This window comes from Salvia splendens, chromosome 8 (assembly GCF_004379255.2).
Source record: "Salvia splendens isolate huo1 chromosome 8, SspV2, whole genome shotgun sequence".
Classification (NCBI taxonomy): domain Eukaryota; kingdom Viridiplantae; phylum Streptophyta; class Magnoliopsida; order Lamiales; family Lamiaceae; genus Salvia; species Salvia splendens.
In genome coordinates, this window is record NC_056039.1 from 1,015,460 (window position 1) to 1,037,968 (window position 22,509).

The following is a 22,509-nucleotide window of genomic DNA, read 5'->3' on the forward strand; positions in this document are numbered from 1 at the left end:
CAAATCTTTGTTCTTTTTTTTTGATAGAGAGATGAGTTTCTATCTTCCATTGAGTTCGTAATCCTTTATTTATGTGAAACAAAATGCTCAAATAAAATATATGGCGGACAAGAAATAAAGAATTCTTCCAAGTGATTAGCGAAAAAAACACAGATCTCGAATACTTATATCAAAAAAATAAAAACCTAATTCAATAACCATCAAGCCTTGCAAACATTAATAAACAGTAATAATCAACATTAATAAATGAAAACCCCTATGTTAACAAAAATATATAGAGAAAGAAAGAAATTAAATATCAGTTTCTAAAATGAGATTACATTTTGCAAACCAATTTTTTTTTGAGTGAAAGTAAACTTGGAGTGAGAAAAATGGAATTGGTATAGGAATAAGAATTCGGATCCCATAAAATCAACATGTCACCATCTTTATAAACTTTGATAGGTTTACGAAATTTGTAGACACCTTCACCTTTCATAAGTACATATAATAAACTATACTAAGGTTCTTTCTTGATTAGTAGTACCTTGCTCCAACATTTCTCAGATTGTTCGTAGTCTTTCAACAACTAGATAGCATTATCACATTCTTCATAATTGAGAAAACACAGACAATCCTTCAAAGTATACAATTTTCGTGCGATTCCACTATATTTAGTACTAGTAGCGGGTGCAGCAAAGGTGCTAAAACGTTCTGTTTCAAGATCAAAGCAACAGACATAAGGAATCTTCCACCTAACTAACCAATTGAGATTGCCACTACAAAGTGCACCAATGGAGTGATAGAAGCGATCAAACAAAGGGGCAACGACCTCAATGGGTCTCCACGAAGACCTTGTTTCAAGAGTGTACACATGAAATCCGTATTTAGTGTTACGATAGACAACCTTATATTTTCCGCTTACTTTGCTTACTCCAAATCCAAAACAATCGCTGATATGATGGCGGCAAGGAATGCACTCATCCAAATCAACAAATTGATGGATGATCGGATTACAAACATAAAAAACATAAAAATTATCCCTATATGGACTTTTCAGAAGAAGCAAACCATTGACAGAACCATGTATTGTCGATGCTCGAGGGAACTCAAACTTAGCGATGGGATCATGATTGTCTTCCAATTTCAAAACATTGTTCCACTTTGAACATAGATCGAGCATGTACCAATTTGAACGTTGTTCCTTCACTAGGACAGTGACAGCTAGGGCGAGGGCGGGGGACTTCCCAAAAAAAGTCACTCTCAAGCAGATCGAGCCATGATTTGCAAACACATTTGCAAGTTCCAATGATTTTAAAAGAGTCTCAAGAATATATTGATGACAATATCTAATGGAAGGTATCTCAAAAAATTTGGCTCCATTTTTAGATGGATTTCGGGTTTAGAGATCAATTTCGAACAACGTATATAACCTACATTCACAAAACAAGAAACCGTGATATTGTTAATTTGAGAGAATAAACACAAATAACAAATGCTTATTTCAAAGAATAAAAATATAATTCAAAATCAGAAATCAGATATTCAAACGTATGATTTGCGAAATCAATACCGTTGGATTATCCAGACGTATGAAAATAGACGAGGAGATTATCTTCGAGCGAGAGGATAAATTGAAAGGGCCGTTCAATAATAATTGTGAGAACAATTAATTATGTGACTTTTTTTTTCTCTTCTTATATTTGATTGATCATAAATATATTTTTAACCTAGATGATCATTGGGCCTGGCTTTAGAGTGGATTGTGTTATTTTATCTACTCAAAAACGCATGTTTGTACTATGAATTATTTAAAAAAAAAAGCCTAACATGCCTGTCAAATTTAATTATAATTGGTATTCTTAACTTTTTAAGTTTTTATTCTATTTTTTATGAAATATGAACTTTATATCTATTTTTTCAATTTTTATCAAATCTATCAACAGAATTAATCCCCGACAGTATATTGATGACATAACAAGTTGGAACTTACGTATCTATTCTCTAATGTGTAATTCTTCAAAGAAAAAGATATTTAAAAACATGCCATATCACCAATATGTGATACCGAAAATTGAATGCGGCAATAGATTTGATGAAAAGTTTAATATAAAGTTTATATGTTTAGGAAAGAATTGAAAATATTGTGAAAAAATAGAATAGAAAATATAGTTAACTCATGCATAGCAGCATATGCCAGCCATGTATCAAAACAAAGATTCAATTTTATATACTGAAAATTTAATACAACTCCATGGATAGATCTTTGTAGGCTGCAATTTCCAAGTATAATCAAATGGGCCAAAAGCCCAATATTTTAATTGCAAATGCTCTCATTAATTTAGAACTTTAAATTTACTTTGGACGATCTACTTTAATAGTATTAAATTGAATGATTCATATATTACGTTTTGAAAATTAAATTTGGACGCCAAATAAAACCAAACAGGAACACCGACGTGAATCAATAACCGAATCACTCATTGATAGAGGTTCTTTTCACCATTCTCTCGCACTATTACTTCACTATCGTTGATTTATAGTGCAATATTCAATCGATCATTGAAATCATAATTGTCACCTAGCATGTGAAATAAAAACTATTTTGGGTACATTTTCATAATTCATAAATATGTACTATAATTAAACGTTGCTACAAATGTTGGACTGGTCAAGAATTTGCACTTTTGTTTAAGCTTAGGTGGGGAACATTTTGGTGACAAGTGAGTAACCATTGTGGAGATGCTTATCATTTCATATTATCTTTCACAAAATTAAATATGGTTTGGTAGATAAGGGGGGCCAGTTACTTTAATTAAATTACCTAGGCCAAATTTAATGAATTATAAAGATTCTAATGTCTAATTGAATCAACAACCCATGTTCCTTGAATTTCAAACCCGAGTCGCTTTCAGTCTTCCACTACTAAATCAATAAAATTGTTGTATACATACATATAGTGTAATAATGCAGATCATCACAATCATCCAATTCAAGGATCCAAGGGATGTGATCTATTGAAGCTTGGACTGAAAAGTTGTGAAGGACCTTAACACACCCATATAGGTTGCGTTAAAGGTAGAACCATTCTTAAGTGTAGAACCTAGAACTCTACATATTTTATTCATTGGATGAGGAAAAAATGACGGTCAAGATTAAAAATCATACATATTAGACTATGATTTCACGACATTCCGGACTCAATATGTGAAAAAACCCACATGTTGATGGAAGAGTGAATGAAACGAAGAAGAGTCCATGCATGCTTTATTTTTTCACTTATCTGCATTCACCCATTAATAATAGTTTTGGTTGTAATGGGAAGTTGTTGTGCAAATCAACACCATTGGATTAAAAGATCTAACGACCTCCGTTTGGCATTTGTTCTACGTTTAAGAATGGTTCTACGTTTAAGAATGGTTCTATCTTGATCACAATCCTATATATATATATATATATATGGAGATGATCAAAATAAAAATGCATTTAAATCCAGAAATGCAGCCCAAATCTTGGCCCTAGGATTAGATGATCTAATGACCAATAATTAATATATATATATCACATTGAAATCAATGAAAAAGTGAGAAAAAATAGTCTAATAAGGGACGACTCACAAGTCGACTCAATGAGACGACCTGCAATGCGGATTGTAGCCGTGGCGTTCCGGCACAACGGACCCGAGACCATGCGGTTTTTTATGTGTGTGTGGTGTGTGGACTCTTTGGTCTTCAAAAAAGGACAAAAGTAAACAAAATCTTGAAACCCTACAGTGATAAAGACCACTCATGTAGCTAATTACCAAGAAAAAACTTATACCGTCATTTTCATTTTCATTTTCATTTTCATTTTCATTTTCATTTTCATTTTCATTTTCATTTTTCTAATGTATGGGTCCCACGACCCCACCCCCCATTAAATGTCGAGATAATATTTTTTGGCAAGCTCCGATTAAATAGAACTAGTTATATAAATTATGACATAGGTGAAATCGGAAATATTAGTGGTGGTAGAGGAAAACAATAATTTGTAATAATATCGTTAAATTATTTACATAATAATTGGTTGGGGGACATTTGTGGACCTTGTGATAAATATGACCCAACATGACTTGCCCCCAACGAGTGGGTAAATAATTACTAATTCTATTACTTGCTACTATTATTAAATGGCCACCGTCAAACTTTTAGAATTTCATATTGTTCCTTTTAGCTTGGAAAAATTTAAATATAAGATTGAATCTATTAGTTGCCTTACAAGCAAAGGATACTCTGTTTTATTAGTATACTTGCATGGTTTCAGCACGATAATTTTTTAATGTAATACAAAACGCTTAAATTAAAAAAAATTGTAATTTAATAATAAAAACCAGTTATAAATCAAATCAACAATAAACGGTAACAAAACAATCATTCCATCTTAAATTAGCAATATTTGATTTGGTTTATGCAATAATACTTTTATTTGGTATATATATATATACATATATATTTTATTTTTAATATTATAACAAAATTTATAATTGTTAATTGATTGTATTTGTATTACATGCTTTCACATTCACGTTACATGCATGATTGCCAAACCAATTAAATAAACTATCAATACCAAATGCAAAATGTATTGTTACCCCACCAAAAAGATTTATGATTTATCCTTGTCGAGTTTGGTAGTCAATCAAACGAATAATCAAGTGGATCCCCCGCTATCTACTAGTAGTGTTTTATTGAGCTCAACTATATTAAATATTAAATAATTTATCAAACAATATTTTAAATTTTTTTGTTGATAAAATTCCAAAAATTTGAAAATATGAAATATATTTTATATTATATGGATTAGTTTAGAAATATTTAAACAAAATATTACTCGAACCTAATCAAAAGAAAAATACTAAGTACAATAAAAAATTCAAAAATCTAAACCGAAATTAATATTTTGGTTCGGTTTGATTCAATTAAATATTATTCGCTTAAGCCTTAAACTATATGTATATAGGAAAAAGTTGCGTAGGAGTAAAAGTATAATTATGAATAAATTTGTGGGGCGAAATGTAAATTACCAAAACAGAATAACGACCTTTTTAACCGGTTTTTATTCTTCGTCTTCTTCGGAGTGGGCAAACTTCCCCTTTTTTTTTGTAATGCTTCATTAAAATAAAGAGTTGTGTGTTCCTTTATTTACGCTTCTTTATGTGCACAAATCTTGAAGTAATGCTTTTCAAAAATTGAGGATTTGATAGATTAATATAGTATATAAACTTTGTTTTCTTCTTTACTAAATGTCCCACAAATGAGGCCCAGTGTTTTCTGCATTCCATCTTTTGAACACATATCATGTTTGACAAAATGCCTAAACAACTCTCCCAACACCAACACCTACACCTACACCTCCCTCTTCACTATCTTTCTCTCTCAACAACTTCCATTTCTCCTCCATGGAAAAGCATCTCCACCCACCGCCGCCTTCCCCCCACGGCCGCCGCCGCCGCCAGCAACGCCGCTGTGAATGGTATATATATATATAGTTTATGCTTCATGTTTTCCACTTAATTGAGAATTAATTTGCTAATATTATCGAATTTGTATATTTCTATAGGGTGTTTCTAGATGTTCCAAGTGATATAACCATTCATGTAGATGATGCTACATTCTCATTGCATAAGGTAAGTAAATCCCGAAATATTGGTTGGAGATGAAATATCTTACCAATTGAGTTGCACTTAGTTATTGTTTAATTAATGCATTCAATTTTTGCAGTTTCCTTTGGTTTCAAGATGTGGAAGAATAAGGAAGCTCTTAGCGGAGCTTCCTGATTCCGAGCGCCCGACGTCGATCGAGCTCCGCGGCCTCCCGGGAGGCGCGGACTCGTTCGACATAGCGGCGCAGTTCTGCTACGGCGTCAACTTCGAGATCACCTCTGCGAACGTCGCCGATCTCTACTGCGCCTCTCACTACCTTGAAATGACGGAGGACTACTCAAACAGCAACCTCATCTCCCGCGCCGGAGAGTATCTCGACACCGTTGTATGCCGGAGTCTCGAAACGAGTGTCGAAGTCCTCCGCTGCTGCGAGCCCCTCCTCCCTCTTGCCGACGAACTCCGAGTTGTCGCCCGCTGCGTCGACGCCATCGCCTCCAAGGCAAGCGCCGAGCAGATCGCCTCCAGCTTCTCCCGCCTCGAGTACAGCAGCTCGGGCCGGCTCCACATGAGCAAGCACGCCCGAGGCAGGGGAAGTGGAGGAGGCGGGGACTGGTGGGCGGAGGACCTCTCGGTCCTCCGCATCGACCTGTACGAGAGAGTGATCGCCGCGATGAAAAGCCGCGGCGTGAGGCCCGAGAGTGTCGGGGCAGCTCTCGTGAGCTACGCGCAGCGGGAGCTGCTCAAGAAAGCGAGGCCCGACCGCGAGCCGCGGCTCGTGGTCGAGACCATCACCGGCCTCCTCCCGCTTGAGAGGTTCGCCGTGCCCCTCTCATTCCTCTTCGGCCTGCTGAAGAGCGCGGTGGCGCTAGACTGCGCCCTCTCCAGCAGGCTTGACCTTGAGAGAAGGATCGGGTCGCAGCTCGACGCTGCCACCCTGGACGATGCGCTGATCCCCTCGTCAGGGAACGAGGGGGACACGTTGTTCGATGTCGACACGTTTCATCGGATTCTGATCAATTTCTCACAGCAGGATTGTGACAGCGAGGATGATGATTTGGAGTCTCTGTTTGAATCGGACAGCCCCGCTGCGGCGGCTTCACCGTCGCAATCGGCGTTGTTTCGAGTGTCGAAATTGGTTGATAGTTATTTGACTGAGATTGCTTCCGATGCTAATTTGAAGCTCAACAAGTTCGTGGCAGTGGCGGAAAGCCTTCCGGCGCATGCTCGGACAGTCCACGACGGACTGTATCGAGCCATCGATGTATACCTCAAGGTAAGTGGTCGATATATGCTCGATAATCGAACGGAACCAAACCGAATGCAGTTTGATTAGTTCGCTTCGGTCGGTTTTCTCAAGCATAGTGGTTAATTCGGTTCGATAGCTTTGAGAAAACCAACGAGTGAACCGTTGAACCGCGCTTTAGAATTGAAACCAGTGGTTAGCTTAAAAACCGGAATTGCCAGCCCCTTGATAAAAACCATAACCGCCGGTTTCTGAACCGATACTAGAAAATAGTACTATTATGTTTGTTTGTGCAATAACAAATTAAGGGCTCGTTTGGTTGGCATGTTAGGCATAGATAAGTGGCTTTAACCACCATTTTCTCATTGTTTGGTTGCCATGTTTGTGCTATTACAAGGCCCAAGAAAGTGACGAAAGCCCGTCCAGGCCCGAAAAACTATCCATTAAAGTGTGATATTCCTATCTCAAGAATTTGGTGCGATTGTGCACTGTTCCGTCTTGATACCCACATATGCCCTCCTCTCTCCTCTTCCTCTCTCCTCTCTCCTCTCACCTATCATTTTTCTCTACATTCGTCCAGCTCTACCGTTGCAACCCCCTTCCTCAAACCTTCACCTCCCCTGGCGGTAAGCGTGCACATGACTCCATGGTCATCCGGACGGTCGTTAGCGTGCCGCTGGCATCCACCGTTGCACCATTGGTGTTGCCAATCTATGGCCATCGGGCTGGATGTGGTGAGGCAATGAAGAGACCGAATGAATTCCTTCATCGATTCTTTGGATTGTATTGATATTTTTGAGGTTGTAATGATTTCAATAGAAGATTTGAGCCTACCTTGCTTCGTGTGCCCTCCCCTCACCTGCCATGGTTGTGGTTTCTATCCGCGGTGGTGACTCCACGACCGCTAAACTCCATCACAATTGCATCATTCTACTGTTCGATTTTCATTTTTTTTATATTTTGGCTTGCTAGATGTTGGACTTATGCTCTTCTGTTCTGCTTGATTTTGTATGCTTGGTTCAATTTGATACCAATGAAATTTGGGAAAAGTGAATTTTGTGGCCAAACTTTCTTTCAAAATTTGTCGTCAGATTCTTGGGAAATTAATATTAGAATTAGATCTAATTCCTCATTACAAATCTTCTTCGGCTACAATATTTGATTAGGTATCTAATACAGTAGTAGTTTTTTTTAATTATAGTGATAATTGACCTAATTTAATTAATAAAATATTATTAATTAAGCTAATTTAGTCACAAAGTATATTTATAATATTCCAACACAAAATGAACATAATATTTGTAATAAGGATATTTTGGTCATTTTACTTTCTAATCATTTATAGTTTTGAAGACTAACATATCAACCAAACAACATCATAAAAACACTATCTTTATCACTATCTTACTTTCGGCCCGAAAATACTATCTAGTGATAACTATCTTAGTATTTCTAACATGCCAACCAAACGAGCCCTAATGGTATACATTTCACAGGCTCATCAAGGCTTAACAGATCAAGAGAGGAGGAAGCTCTGCAAATTGATCGATTTCCAGAAACTCTCCCAGGAAGCCGGGTCCCACGCCGCCCAGAACGAGCGGCTCCCCCTCCAGTCGGTCGTCCAGGTCCTCTACTACGAGCAGCTCCGCCTCCGTACGGCCATGCTCTGCACGGGATCCTCCGCCTTCCCGGACGACGACGCCAAGCCCGCCGCGCACCAGTCTTGGCGGATCAGCAGCGGCGCCCTCAGCGCGGCCATGTCCCCGCGCGACAACTACGCGTCGCTGAGGCGGGAGAACCGCGAGCTCAAGCTCGAGCTGGCCCGCCTCAGGATGAGGCTCAACGACTTGGAGAAGGAGCATGTTTGTATGAAGAGGAACATGGACAAGGACAAGTCCAGTTCGAGGAAATTCTTGATCTGTTTTGCCAGGTTGATTGGTAAGATGAGGGTCTTCGTTCGTTGTTACTCGACAGCGTCGCAATCGCCATCGACGTCGAAGCAGTTGCAGGGGGAGAAGATGAAACAACACAATTTGTAGGCGTATATGTTTTATATTTGTCGTACTTTCTCTTCCATCCTTGTTTCTTGTTATTCGTTTACTATTTTTCATATCATTCTTTCTTGATATAAAGCATAATCAACAACTGAAATTATTTAATTAAATATAGTAATACAGTGTCATTTCGCTGTCTACAATGTGACGTTGTCTGATGATATATATCCAATAGTATCACGTAAGTTTTGAAGAAAACAAGAATTGAGTTCCTTCAAGAATAAACTTTGGCATAGAACAAACATTCCCCTCAATAACCACAAAAGCAAACACCCCTCTCTCAAGATTACATAAACTAAGCTCAAGAACCTTATCCGAGACGAAGATTCAACATGAAACCTAGGCCTCGGATTTGGCATATAAACGGAAGGCAACAGCCAAGCCCAAGATGACGAAAGGGACTAAGAACTGGAGGAGCTTGACGATGAACTCTGGTGTCTTGTCCTGATTGTAATGAGGCTGCTTGGGAGGGGCGTACGCCTTCTTGGCGGGGATTGTGTACACGTCAATCTCACCAACGAGGAACTCTTCCATCTTCGTCATAGCGCTGGGGCTGTGCCTGATATCATCAAAATCCTCGGTTGCATCCTTCCCTGCAGCCACAGACAACAATGTTAGAGACGAAACGCCCTACTTCAACTACCTCTCTGCGTGGGGGAGCTTTCGCAAGTACCTGTCGCGTTTATTAAAATGTCATCACCACCGGGATGATCATCCAAGAATTTGGTCACGTCGTAGACCTGATGAAATGAAGAGGGATGGGAGAGTTGAGACAACCAAATGTACACTAACTATGCAAGTATGTTGAGGTCATATGTTGTGTGGTGATTTGGAGGAAAGGTACAATTTTGGAAGAAAATAAAATCTTGCATCTGTCTCACTCATTTACCCAAAAAATGGACCTTTAAACATGAGACTTACTTTCTACACACATCTACAAATTGAATAAGTTCACAAGAATAGCAATCTCTACTCACAAAAGCACAAAACAAGCTAGGATAGGGAAAAAAACTAAGCAAGAAGTAATAAATCCCAAATTCAAGAATCTATCAAGATTGAATCTTTGTAGCACCCACACATCAAACACACAAAATAAAGTCCACCCACTATATCATTCAAAAAAGTGATCAATATAATGGTCACAAACACATAGAAAATTCAAGAATCGATCAAGATTGAGACTTTGATACATGGACACATCAAACACACAAAATCAAGCACACCCACTACATCATTCCAAAAAAGGTACAGTATCTTTGTCACAAACTCAGAAACCAATTCAAGAATCGATCAAGATTGAGTCTTTGACACATGCATAAATCAAACTCCCAAAATAAAAGTACATTATAAGAACATCTTGGTCACAAACTTAAAAACCCAATTCAGGAATCGATCAAGATTGAGTCTTTGACACATGCACACATCAAACATACAAAATAAAGTCGACCCACTACTTCTTACCAAAAAGAGCACAGAATCTAGGCCACCTTAAAACTTCAAAAAATGTACCTTTCCTCCAACGACAAGCCAGCAATCCTTGCTGTTGTTGTGCTCTGAAACCTCAGCAAGAGTGTAAACCTTAGCCATTGAAGAACAGGGGCCGTAATGATGGGCTCTCTCATGAAAAAGTGCTCTCTTTTGTAGAGGGTGGGTGGTGGGTAGGTCATAGGTGGGGTGGGGCGTCACGTGTTGTAAAGACTACCTAAAAAATGAACCAGTCAACCAATCAACCCAATTTTCGTAATGTCTAAAAACAGTCATAATTTAGTGGGAAACTGTTTTTTTTTTCTTATTCAATTTGATCCCATTAATTTAGCAAGAACTGGTATAACTATTTTCATTATTCATGTGTATACAAGCTTTAAGAAAAATAAAGATTGTATACAGAAAAATGACTAGTAGCTTTTTAGTTAAGAAAAATATTGAAATTTTAGATAGAAGTGAGTAAGAAAAAAAATGAAAAATAGTTGGGCGGAGGAATCAAGCAACAAGACGAATAAAAATTCTAGTATTTCCTATTGGACCACGCACTCCTCCATTCACTATTTTCCTTTTTTATCGAAAAAGAAACACTGAGGATTCACCAGCCATAATAAATTAGTAGTAATAAATACTGAATAAAGCTTTATTCGATTTTTGATAAGATTTTAAACCAATTGCTAAAATTATAAACATAAAACTCGAAATACAGTAAGTTCAGAGTCTTCAGACCATTCTGACTAAAATAGAAGCCCAGTTTGAAATAACCCAAAAAAGTCTTATGAAATCGTCAAATTATTATAAGAAAAAAAATATCACATAAATTTTATTTTCCTTTCCTAATTTGGTTATATTTTAATGAATGTTTCGAATTTCTTAGCAATATTTCACATTTACTCTATGCTCCATTCATTATTTTAGTTTTTTCCACATAATATCTCTGGGCCGGCTACAACAATAAATAGGCCCATAATAGATAATTAGGAGCCTACTAAATAGGCCCAAATTTCTCATAAGATGGAAAAAGTAAGAGTAGCTAGGTAAAATATCCATAATTCGAATAACCAAATCGAACTCGAATATTAAATCCGGTTAGGGATTTTTTTATTAAAAGTCAAATTTTTGGTAGTACTGTTATATACTAGTAGTACGAATTAAAATGTCAACATCTATAAGAATGTGATTTGAACAACAACGGACTCCTTTTCAATGAAGAAGAATAGTCAACCCAACCCGACCCAACCCAACTAGCTAGTCAATCTCAGATATCTTCTCGGCCAACAAACCAAGACGGTCGACCATCCCGATCTTACCAGCATCGGAGGTGTACTATTGATTAGGATTGAATTTTTAAAATAAAAAAAAAACTTGAAAATCAAAAAAATGTTTGAATTTTCAATTTCTTGGATTTTATGGTTTATTTTGAACTTCAAATATTTAGAATTGGTTCAAATTTACATCTGTCGAAATTGGATTTCAGTAGAGGTCATGATTAGCCATCTATCATGTCCTCTTCTTCTTTGACGACTTCTTGAACAAGAATTCTCTCAAATTGCAACATCATGACATGATGGAAAGAAGAAAATCTAAAGAGTTTCATTAGAGAATGGTCACATTCAATAAAAAGGTTCAAGAGTTTGAATTTTTAGTAGTCATGAGAGAGAGCCGGTGTGATGACTATGGCAGAATTATGGCATTAATTTTGGGGTGTGCAAAAAAGTTAATTTCCCTTGATCAACAAGACTACCTTTAATTATGCATATACACATAGGCCTAAACTCAATCATTTTTTTACCTTTTGCTGGATTCATACTCAAGCATCCTATGCATATAAACTTTGATTTTTTTTTCATGATCCACCTCTTCTTATGCATGAAATAAATCGAATGTATCAAAACTTAGTAAATTATTTATTCACACAAAAATATGAACAACTAATCAATGCATATAAAATTAGATTTAGTACTTAAAGGAATCTGATAGTAATTTTTACATATGTAGAGAGATTTCGAGAGAAGAAAAATTATGATGTCATGTCATTGTCCACTAAAATGCATATCCAACAGAAAAACGAAGTGTATCTTAGTTGATAAGACATTTGTCGAGTCACCGGTAAATGGAAAACCATTTCTTTTTAAATAATTGAAAAAACCTGGCTTTCCAAAAAGGTCAATAAAGAGGGTGGAAAAGGTATACAAGCATAGAAAGAATTGGCCAAAAAGAAGGGAAAAATTAATGCAAAAACAGTAACTGAGAAAAAAAAAACAAATAAATCACCACTGATTGTTTCTTCACTGATAAATTTGAATTTAGGCCTCATAACAAGAAACTGAAAAACAAATGGATTAATGTGTTCTTGAAAACTACTAACACTTGACTGAAGTCTGTTGTGTGCAAACCATCTGAGAGAACTAACTAAAGTTTCCAAACTTTTCCCACCTTAAAAGACTAGAATTTCACCTTACTAGAAAACACACCCTTCTTCTACCACCAACATCTTGCTTGTCCTAACAAATGCAAAGATTGTTATTTTGTGGGGGGTGGTGATGATTGTTGGATGGGTAGGGTAGGGTGGGAGCAAGGTATGCACCTTTTCACTTGATGTTTTGTGAATATGGTCCCTCTCTTCCAAGGTAACCAAGGCATCATCACTCATGATAATTACCTGTCCCAAACATAGCTCAATCTAGAACAGCATGCATTGTAACGGTCAAAACTTGCCTTTTTTATTACTTCACTCAACAGCTTCACCTCTCATTGCTCTCTTCTTGCTTCCTCTCTCCTCAAGAACTAACTACATCTCTATGATCAACTGGGATTTACTACAAACTTGCATTTAGCTTCTCACATTTCTACTTTATGGAGTTCAGCTGGCTCATCTTATTACTATTTTCAGCATTCATCAGGCTCACTCTATGCTACCAAGATGGTATTTCATTTCCCTTTTTCTTGAGATTTTTCATGTAATTGTTGAAAGAGAAGTTGTAGGAGTGTGTGGTCATACCTTACTAATCTGTTTCCCTTGCTGCTTTTGTCAGAATTCTTGAGTTTAGCATGTGGCGGAAGTGCGAACTATGTGGATTACTCCAATGTTTCGTGGACAGCGGATGGATTTTATGTGAGCAAAGGGAATATCAGTAGTGTTGTTTTCCCAGAGGGCACGTCTCGCTCTCTCAGATACTTCCCGGATTCGTTGGGGAGAAACTGCTACAGGCTGCCACTGCACAACACCTCATCACTGTTTCTTGTAAGGAGCACGTTCTTGTACAAGAACTACGACGGCCTTGAGAAGCCCCCTGTGTTCTCTGTCTCTCTTGGCACGGCTATCACCACCACAGTCAATCTTGCCCACACCGATCCTTGGATTGAGGAATTCATGTGGGCGCCTAATAAGGATGTGTTGCCCTTGTGTTTCCACTCCATCCCAAATGGGGGATTCCCGGTCGTCTCGTCTGTTGAGCTTCGGCCTCTGCCTGTGGGGGCCTACAGCGCTGCCTTGGGAGATTGGAGCAGTAAGCTTATGAGGAAGGCGTATCGTATCAACTGTGGCTATGTTGATGGACCACTGAGGTAGTGTGTGTGTGTGTTTTGATTGTGTTGAGGTAATGTGATGATTGATTGTTTCTTGGAAAATATGAAGGTACCCTCTGGATCCATATGATAGAATATGGGATGCTGATGAGGATTACTCACCTTACCACGTCTCGTCTGGCTTCGACATCGATAGCAACTTCAGCCTGTCCGGCATCAAGGAAAGCCCCCCATGTGTTATACTGCAGACAGGGCGCGTTTTAGCACGGTGGAACAGCCTCGTATACGCGCTGCCTCTAGACAACCTGGGAGACTACCATGTTGTCCTCTACTTTGCTGGCATTCTGCCAGTGTCCCCATCATTCGACGTGCTGATCAATGGGAACGTCGTCTACTCAAACTACACAGTGGCACGCTGGGAGGCGAGCAGCCTCTTCTTTACTGTGAGAGGGATCAGGAGCTTGAACGTAACGTTAAAGGCCATTGCCTACTATCCTCTGGTGAATGCTCTTGAGGTTTACGAGATTCTTGACGTTCCTCTGGAATCTTCTTCAACTACAGGTTTGAGGTGCATTCTTGAATTCTTGTTATTATTCGAGTAGAGCCTTAAAAAACATTGGTCTTGTTTGCAGTTTCAGCGCTCCAGGTTATACAGCAGTCCACGGGGAAGGATCTCGGGTGGCAAGATGATCCATGCTCTCCAACACCATGGGAGCACATTGGCTGTGATGGAAACCTTGTTACATCACTGTACTCCCAACACCTTTCGTCTTCTTTTTTGTTATTGTTGTCGAAAAAGTGACGAAATCTTGGTTTTTTCGCAGGAGACTCTCGGATATCAACTTGAGGAAGATCAGCCCTATATTTGGTGATCTGCTGGATCTGAAAGCACTGTAAGACCCTCTTTCACAAGACATTCCCAAATAATCCCAAGATTATGGAAAAACTCGATTTCCTGGTGATTTCAGGGATCTGCACAACACTTCTCTTGCTGGAGAAATACAAAACTTGGGAGGCCTACAGCATCTTGAGAAACTGTATGTATCATCTCCTCCAAGAATTCGTCTCGTCTCTTAAAAATTAGTTTTACTAAGAGAGAATCAAAGTTCGAATGATCGGTTTTGATGATTGCTGCAGGAACTTGAGCTTCAACCGGTTAACAACATTTGGTTCTGAGCTGGAAGACTTGATGAACATTCGAGTCCTGTAAGTCTCATTAGCTTTTCATGTCCAGTTTTCATTCAACGGGAACGGAAAAGGATGTAAAAACACGGTTTCTGTATGCAGGGATCTGCAGAACAATAGTCTACAAGGGGAAGTACCTGAGAGATTGGCAGAGCTGAAGGATCTTCATCTGTTGTAAGCCGAATTTGTGCTCCTAAAACAGCTACATTCTACCAATCCCGCCTTGTAAAAATCGCGCTTTGATCACATCATGATATACGTATTCTTTGTCTGTCACGAATATTTGAAGGAATCTGGAGAATAACAAGCTACAAGGGCCACTCCCGCAATCACTAAATCGAGAAAGCTTAGAAGTCAGGTGATTATATCAGTCCATACCTCTTTCTGCATCTGATATCTGCCTATTTTTTTCTGAACACATTCTCCGTTTTTCAGGACATCGGGGAATTTATGTCTCTCCTTCTTGACGACATGCAACGAGAGCTCAAGCAATTCTTCGCTCCAAACTCCACAAGTCACAGTCTTCACCCCAGGAAAGCGCAAAAACCATAGCCATCTAGGTGTTCTACTTGGTGTAGTGGGCGGAGCTGTTCTTGCTCTTTTTGCCATCGCGTTTTCTGCTCTCCTGTACATCAAGAGAAAGAGAGGCGAAAGTGCGTCTATACCAAGTATGCCAAGCTCCAAACCAATCACAATATCAAAACTTTTTCATGATAACACAATCACACTAAGAGGATTGAAATGAATTTTTTAGAATCAGAAGTGGACATGCATACATGGGGTTCAGCAAGAGTTTTCACCTACAAGGAGATCAAAACAACCACGAACAATTTCAAACAGGCCATAGGCCGCGGTAGCTTCGGCTGTGTGTATGCTGGCAAGCTCCCGGGTGGCAGACTCATAGCTGTTAAAGTCCGGTTCGACAAAACTCAGCTCGGAGGTGAATCTTTCATCAATGAGGTAAACAGTGCACCTACCGTTGGAAAGTTGAGTTGCAAGAAGTTGGTTTTGTGACGACTTTAACAAAACTTCGTTTTCAGGTGTCTCTTCTGTCACAAATTCGCCACCAGAATCTTGTATCCTTGGAAGGATTCTGCTGTGAATCAAAGCATCAGATTCTGGTTTACGAGTTCTTACCCGGTGGATCCTTGGCCGATAACCTCTATGGTAATATTATTATTACTGTGGCGCCTTAGTTTTTACTGATCATGATCTTCCTTCCTTGAGTGATGATTCTAGCATTTTTTAACTCCAACAGGGGCTACAAGTATGAAATTGACACTAAGTTGGGTGCGTAGACTGAAAATTGCTGTGGATGCTGCAAAAGGTATAGGTTACTTTCACCTTTGAAATCTTGAAAATTGGTATACCAATCATATGTATGAACATTTTGAACCAAAAAACTGCTTGTTTTGGGATAGGTTTGGACTACCTACACAATGGAAGTGATCTACGGATAATTCATCGCGACGTGAAGAGCAGCAACATTCTTTTAGACACGGAAATGAACGCTAAAGTCTGTGATTTTGGCCTTTCTAAGCAAGTGGCTCAATCAGATGCATCTCATGTCACTACTGTAGTCAAAGGCACTGCAGGCTATCTAGATCCAGAGTAATTTCTCTATCTCATAGATAGATAAATAGATAGATATGTGCTTGAACTAATCGAACGTTGTTGCAGGTACTATTCTACTCAACAGTTAACTGAGAAAAGTGATGTATATAGCTTCGGAGTTGTACTTCTCGAGCTGATATGTGGCAGAGAGCCGCTCACTCACACAGGCACTCCAGATTCCTTCAATTTGGTCCTTTGGGTATGTAGATTTAGTGATATTATGAGTTTTCAATGATATTTAGCGTACCTTAGAATTCGATATAGTGATGATGTGTTTCTGTTGACTGCAGGCTAAACCCTACTTGCAGGCTGGGGCATTTGAGATTGTGGATGAGAGCCTAGAGGGAAGCTTTGATGCAGAGAGCATGAGAAGGGCTTCTCTGATTGCTTGCAGGTCGGTTGAACGAGATGCGTTGCACAGGCCGAGCATTTCAGAAGTGGTGGCTGAGCTCAAAGAAGCTTACAATCTCCAGCTAAACTATCTTGGAACCTCTGGTGCAAATTAAGAGATCTTGACAGGAATTTTGCACGAATAGGGTCGCATGTGACCGTGATTTGCCTCATCGGAGACGGGGAGGAGGGAGGCAAGAGTGTGTAACTTACTGTGTGAGATGGTGAGAGAAACAGAGATGTTAACTTACTCATATAATGGAGGCCAATTTATGTAGAATTTGTATTTCTTCACACTGCATTTATCAGGAAAGAAACTGTTGTGATAATAAACATTCTCATCTTTTGCACTATACAGCTGCTCGAACACGAAGAGAATAGTAAAACAAGAGTAATCTCCTATCAACCTATCATGATACTGCCTAATGCTAAGCGAAACTCGAGCATAGCTAACTTGAGTAGCGGCTTCGCAGATAGAGGAACAGTCCTGTCAGAGCAGCCAAAGCATATGGAAACACAGTCCAGATTCCCTGAAAGGAAACAGTTATTAATAGAATAGTTATGACAAAGTTCTACTTATCATGGCAGAAAACAGAAAACAAGAACTCACAACTACAGTGGCAACAGTTGCAAGCGCAAAGACTGGACGTTCTCGTAGCAAGAATCCAATTGCCAACTAAACAAGAGAAAACACTGTCAAGGCCTAAGAGAGATATTTTTTCAAGTAATTTCTTGATGATTTGAAAAACCTGTATTGGAAGAGTCACGAGTCCACCACAGCAGACGCCGGAAAAGAAACACTCTGGTGTTATACCCTACAATCAGATTTCATTTATTGTATAAGAGTCATAAAAGCATTTCCAGATTTTGACATCCAATTGACAGATGATTACTGACCATTGCCCCAGCAAGAAAAGCTGTGGGGTTTCTTACTCCAAGAGAGAATCGTTCCACTGAATTGCAAATAAAATAGTAAGAGTTCATCAACCTCTGAGACTGAATGAGAAAGTGCAGGATGTACAAAAACAAGATAGTATTACCAGAATCACTGAAATCACTCAATTGATATTCTGTTTCTCAGTTACACATCTACCTCCTCAATAATGGCCTAAGAAGGAATATAAACTTCAGTAGAACTGATAAACTAACCGAATCCAATAAGATTTCCATATCGTTGTACAGTGCCCAAAATTTCCTTAGCTTTCTCTTCACCAACCCCTATCTACAGTATTATCAAGGCACATATCACATCATAACTACAGTGTAGAACTTACACGGAACAAAATGTGTTCCACTACACATACCTTTGAAAGAACATCATCAGATGCCTTGGATTGCCTGAACATTTTCCCAAGGTAAAATGGTATCATATCACTGATGCAAACTCCCCTGAAGATACAAAACAACATTTCACCTCAATGAGTTATAGTATTATTCGAGATACTCGAAAATAAAATGGTATAAAATCACTGATGCAAACTCCCCTGAAGATACAGACAACATTTAAGCTCAACGAGTCATAGTAGTATTCGAGATGCTCGAAAATTGGCAACTCTAAGACACGATGAAGAAGCCAAAGAGAGAATAACACTAACCAGTATACCCACAAAACAGTGGACAAAATGTATGGAGCATTTCTAGAAAATGAATCCACAAGAGATTGCCATGTCCCATCCAAACAAAGTAATCTTGCCAAGGTTACCCCAACCTACACCATTTTAAATGACCTGATAAAAGGGAAGATTACTACAGAGATGCATCAACACAAAAACTGTGACTATTGCAGATAAAAACACACCCATATATTCAAAGCCTCTTCGCTTATAAACAGCCCGAACCCTGCAGCCATGAGTAGCCAAAAGTAGATCCATCTGCAACAAAGAAAGCAAGAAGCTTAACAAAAATCTTATTTTTTACTGAAAATTTGAAATTAAAAAGATGGAAACTTTTTTCACCCTGGAGCATATTCTGGTAGTAATACTGTATATCCAAAAGCTCGGAAACTGAAAGCCGCAGAAGGCGAGACCAAAGGGGGAGAGGCTCCATCTTGTAGAAACTGAATCCCAGTTGATGTTCCCAAATTTGGAGGCTTTACACCGACTAAAATCAGTGTAATCACAGCAGCTATCCCCAAAAGTATCCCTAATTTCGAGAGAAACGAGCTTCCACTACCATCAATTTTGCTATCTAAGCTTTCAGAAACTCTAATTGGATCATCTGGAACGGCTTCGGAGCTGTCTGCGCCATCACGTTTAGAGTTGCTGATCCTGCAAAACCGGAGATGATTGTTACAATTGAGCTTGTATCATATTGTTCACTCACTAAATCACTCTCTGGGTTATCTTTCCCCTTTTTTACAAAAATTACCGAGAACGCGAGGATTTGAATAGGATTTTGGTGTTGCCGGAGAGAATTCTGGAGCAGTGAATTTGACGATAGAAATGCAGTCGCCGGTGGTAGGTGGAGCGGCGAGGAGGCCGCGGGAGAGCGAGGATGGAAGGAGGTCCGTTGCCGAGAATAACCGCCATGAGTGACTGAGACGACTGCGCCGGCGACAAGTGGCGGAGGTTGATAACAGGATTGTTTGCTTTTCCGGTGGGCCCAAATTCAATGATATTGGGCCACGTGTTTTGGCGGATATAATTCGAATAACAGAATACCGACTTTAATAATCACAGGCTAAAACATTTGTGACTTTATTTATTTAATTGAATTTTTTTTGGAGATCAGGAGATGTAATATTTAAGGGTGTTTATTGATTTAAGCTGAGAGAAAATAAAGTAATAGAGATAATAAAGAGAATATATAACAGAGTATGGAATAAAATGAAATAGACATTAGATACATTTAAATATATTATTTTTCATAAAGTGAACACTCAAATAATATGGGGAGAATTGAAAATAGTGGAGTAACATGAAAGAAATACTCCTATATCTGAAAGAAATATATCCAAAATTATATGGGATTGTTAGGTTTGATTAGAACTCAAACTTTTAGATATGAGCCCAAAAAGTAAAACATATACGAGTGTTAATATAATCTAAAATTGATTATTTTTAGTACTTAAATTATGAAGATTTAAAATGGATAATTTCTTTGAATGAATTCGTGATCTTAGATTAATATCACATATGCAATTGAAACAAAAAAAATTAATTTTTTAATTTATAAATTTTGCAAGTCATGCTCTCGTATGTGTTTTTAAAAATTTATACATATATGGTCGTCATCGTGAATTGTATAGTTGATGCCAGATTGCCAGTCATCCTCTAGCTCTTTCGTCATGGATCACATTTTCCTAGTCATGCTCCTATGCTTTTTTCACAACTTGACCGAATAAAATAGATTTATTTATTTATATATGTGCGTTAATCATGTTTATGTCGTCCACTGCGACATAAATTAATTATGCCCATATCTCATAAGCAAAATTATTGAATTGTCTAGTAATAGGGCCGGTTCACATTTGACTAAACTAATCATTCATCGTGCTTTTTGAATATATCCGTTCAGTTGACGATAACCACTTCATTTTTGTACTCGCTTTGAAAAAAAATGATACTTTCTCCGTTCGCATAAAATAGTCTCATTTATTTATGATACGAGTTTTAATGAGAAATTAATAAAATAAGAGAAAATGGAGAAAAGTGGATAAAGCAAGAGAGAAAGAAATAAAGTGGGTGATGTATGGGAAATAAACTTTCTGTTATTAGAAATGTGACTATTTTTCGCTGACATCAAAATGCGACTAATTTTCGTGGGTGAAGGGTGCATAAGAGTTTTATCTACAAACTCTTCTGTATATTATTTTCTCTCTTACTTTACATTTTTCTACAATGAGTGTAAGAAACAAGCGTCTCACTTATGGTGAAACAGAAGAATACTCTTTATCATTCAAGATTTAACAAATAAGTTAGAGAATCAAGTTATCTCTAACGCATCTTCATTCAATTTTGATCAAATTCTATTTTGTTTCGCAACTTTAAAAGTTAGATAAAGAACTATACAATTTGGATATATCTGATGACAAAAAAACCTTTTTACTTACGTGTAACTACATTGTTGATGTTTTTCAATTGAACAATGTTATTTTCGTCATGAATAGACTACATCTTTTAAGTCTTCAACGATAACGTTCACGTGTGATGGCTGTCATACCAGATATAATTTTAAAAAATATAGTACTACTTATTTTAGAATTACTAACAAATCATAAGTTCATAATTGTTCACACCAAATTTTAAAATTAGGCAACAAGAATTTACGATTTTTCAGTCAAATTTCCATTTGTAAATAAGGAAAAGTTCAAGACTTATTGTCTATGGCCAAAAAGACAAATGCACATCAAATGTTCCTTGCGCCTTGTTTCGAGGCGCATGTTTTGAGTAATGGCATGTTTCATAATCCCAATAAATTCATCTAAGTATATAAAGTAATATCTGAATATGAGAATAATATCAAGTATTTCCTATTTATGTACTAGTATTATTCAATCGATATTATGGAATGTAAAAGACTATTTGTCTATATTCATGAACACACTCAAGTTACATACTAGAATAGTACTAGTGGAATACTAGTAATTAATTGCATTACCTCTAAAAGATAAAAGGAAGAAAATACGATTTATACCAATTTTATTCAACTAACTTCTAGAAAAGGATATTCTCGAAAATGAATGAAACCTTTTCTTTTTTGACGAAAAAATAAATTAAAAAAGAGCAAGGAAAGCATTAGGTAGATAAACTTGCTAACCATTTAAAGAAACTTATTATTTTCTTCTTGAAGTAAAAAAACCAAAAAAATAGAGAAAAGAGAAATACGAAATGTCTCCAGTCTCCATATGATGAGTAAAATATTTCTTTTACAATTAATAAATCAAATATTCACTTACACACAAAAATAAATTAAAAAATAATATTATTAACTTTTAAAAAACTTGATATCACGGAAATAACGTCGGCCCAAGCCCAATACGACAAGCGCTTCCTCCACGTGGCGTATTTTACTGGATTGTATTTACTGTAAATTAGATTTTGTCCCAGTGACCAGTAATACTTGGTCCAATTAAATAAATTTGAATTCTGATATATATTAATGTTAGGCCACTCTTTGTCAATTGTCACCCATTATTTTAATGCACAAACCAAAAAAATACTATGGGATATAACTATTGTATATAACTTTATTTTATATTCGACTTTTAATATCAAAGTCCGTGGATAAAAGATTCCCCGGTAATAAAAATTACTCCATATCATTAATCTCATTATTGTATATTTAAAACTGGAGTCAGAGAGGTTCATCACTAATTTTCAACTTTAATAGGAATAAGACTTTTTTTCTTCCCTGATTTATTCCACAAAAAACGTTAGTTAGTATTAAATTCA

The 22,509-nt window shown here is 37.6% G+C and overlaps 4 protein-coding genes across 4 annotated transcripts; 2 read left to right on the forward strand and 2 right to left on the reverse strand.

Moving 5' to 3' along the window:
• The first annotated feature begins 5,105 nt into the window (after positions 1-5,105).
• On the forward strand, positions 5,106-9,027 carry LOC121743421 (BTB/POZ domain-containing protein At5g48800-like). Its single transcript, XM_042136733.1, has 4 exons — positions 5,106-5,490; positions 5,578-5,644; positions 5,739-6,893; positions 8,360-9,027. Exons 1-4 carry the CDS (start codon positions 5,417-5,419, stop codon positions 8,900-8,902), a joined length of 1,839 nt encoding a protein of 612 aa, XP_041992667.1. The 5' UTR covers positions 5,106-5,416; the 3' UTR covers positions 8,903-9,027.
• Positions 9,028-9,126: 99 nt separating this feature from the next.
• On the reverse strand, positions 9,127-13,490 carry LOC121743423 (cytochrome b5-like). The gene is made up of 4 exons (XM_042136735.1): positions 13,401-13,490; positions 10,427-10,619; positions 9,591-9,657; positions 9,127-9,510 (listed from the first exon to the last, which is right to left on the reverse strand). The coding sequence occupies exons 2-4, from the start codon at positions 10,502-10,504 to the stop codon at positions 9,257-9,259; spliced, it is 399 nt and encodes a 132-aa protein (XP_041992669.1). The 5' UTR covers positions 10,505-10,619; positions 13,401-13,490; the 3' UTR covers positions 9,127-9,256.
• On the forward strand, positions 12,698-17,433 carry LOC121743420 (probable LRR receptor-like serine/threonine-protein kinase At5g48740). The gene is made up of 16 exons (XM_042136732.1): positions 12,698-13,325; positions 13,435-13,966; positions 14,037-14,488; positions 14,560-14,677; positions 14,752-14,820; positions 14,896-14,964; positions 15,065-15,133; positions 15,215-15,286; positions 15,402-15,470; positions 15,548-15,780; positions 15,867-16,072; positions 16,153-16,279; positions 16,371-16,439; positions 16,534-16,723; positions 16,793-16,925; positions 17,017-17,433. Exons 1-16 carry the CDS (start codon positions 13,256-13,258, stop codon positions 17,230-17,232), a joined length of 2,694 nt encoding a protein of 897 aa, XP_041992666.1. The 5' UTR covers positions 12,698-13,255; the 3' UTR covers positions 17,233-17,433.
• LOC121743422 lies at positions 17,386-19,818 on the reverse strand. Its single transcript, XM_042136734.1, has 10 exons — positions 19,484-19,818; positions 19,072-19,383; positions 18,915-18,987; positions 18,712-18,824; positions 18,421-18,505; positions 18,266-18,338; positions 18,014-18,069; positions 17,866-17,931; positions 17,727-17,792; positions 17,386-17,646 (listed from the first exon to the last, which is right to left on the reverse strand). The coding sequence occupies exons 1-10, from the start codon at positions 19,642-19,644 to the stop codon at positions 17,566-17,568; spliced, it is 1,086 nt and encodes a 361-aa protein (XP_041992668.1). The 5' UTR covers positions 19,645-19,818; the 3' UTR covers positions 17,386-17,565.
• Between the last annotated feature and the right edge of the window lie 2,691 nt (positions 19,819-22,509).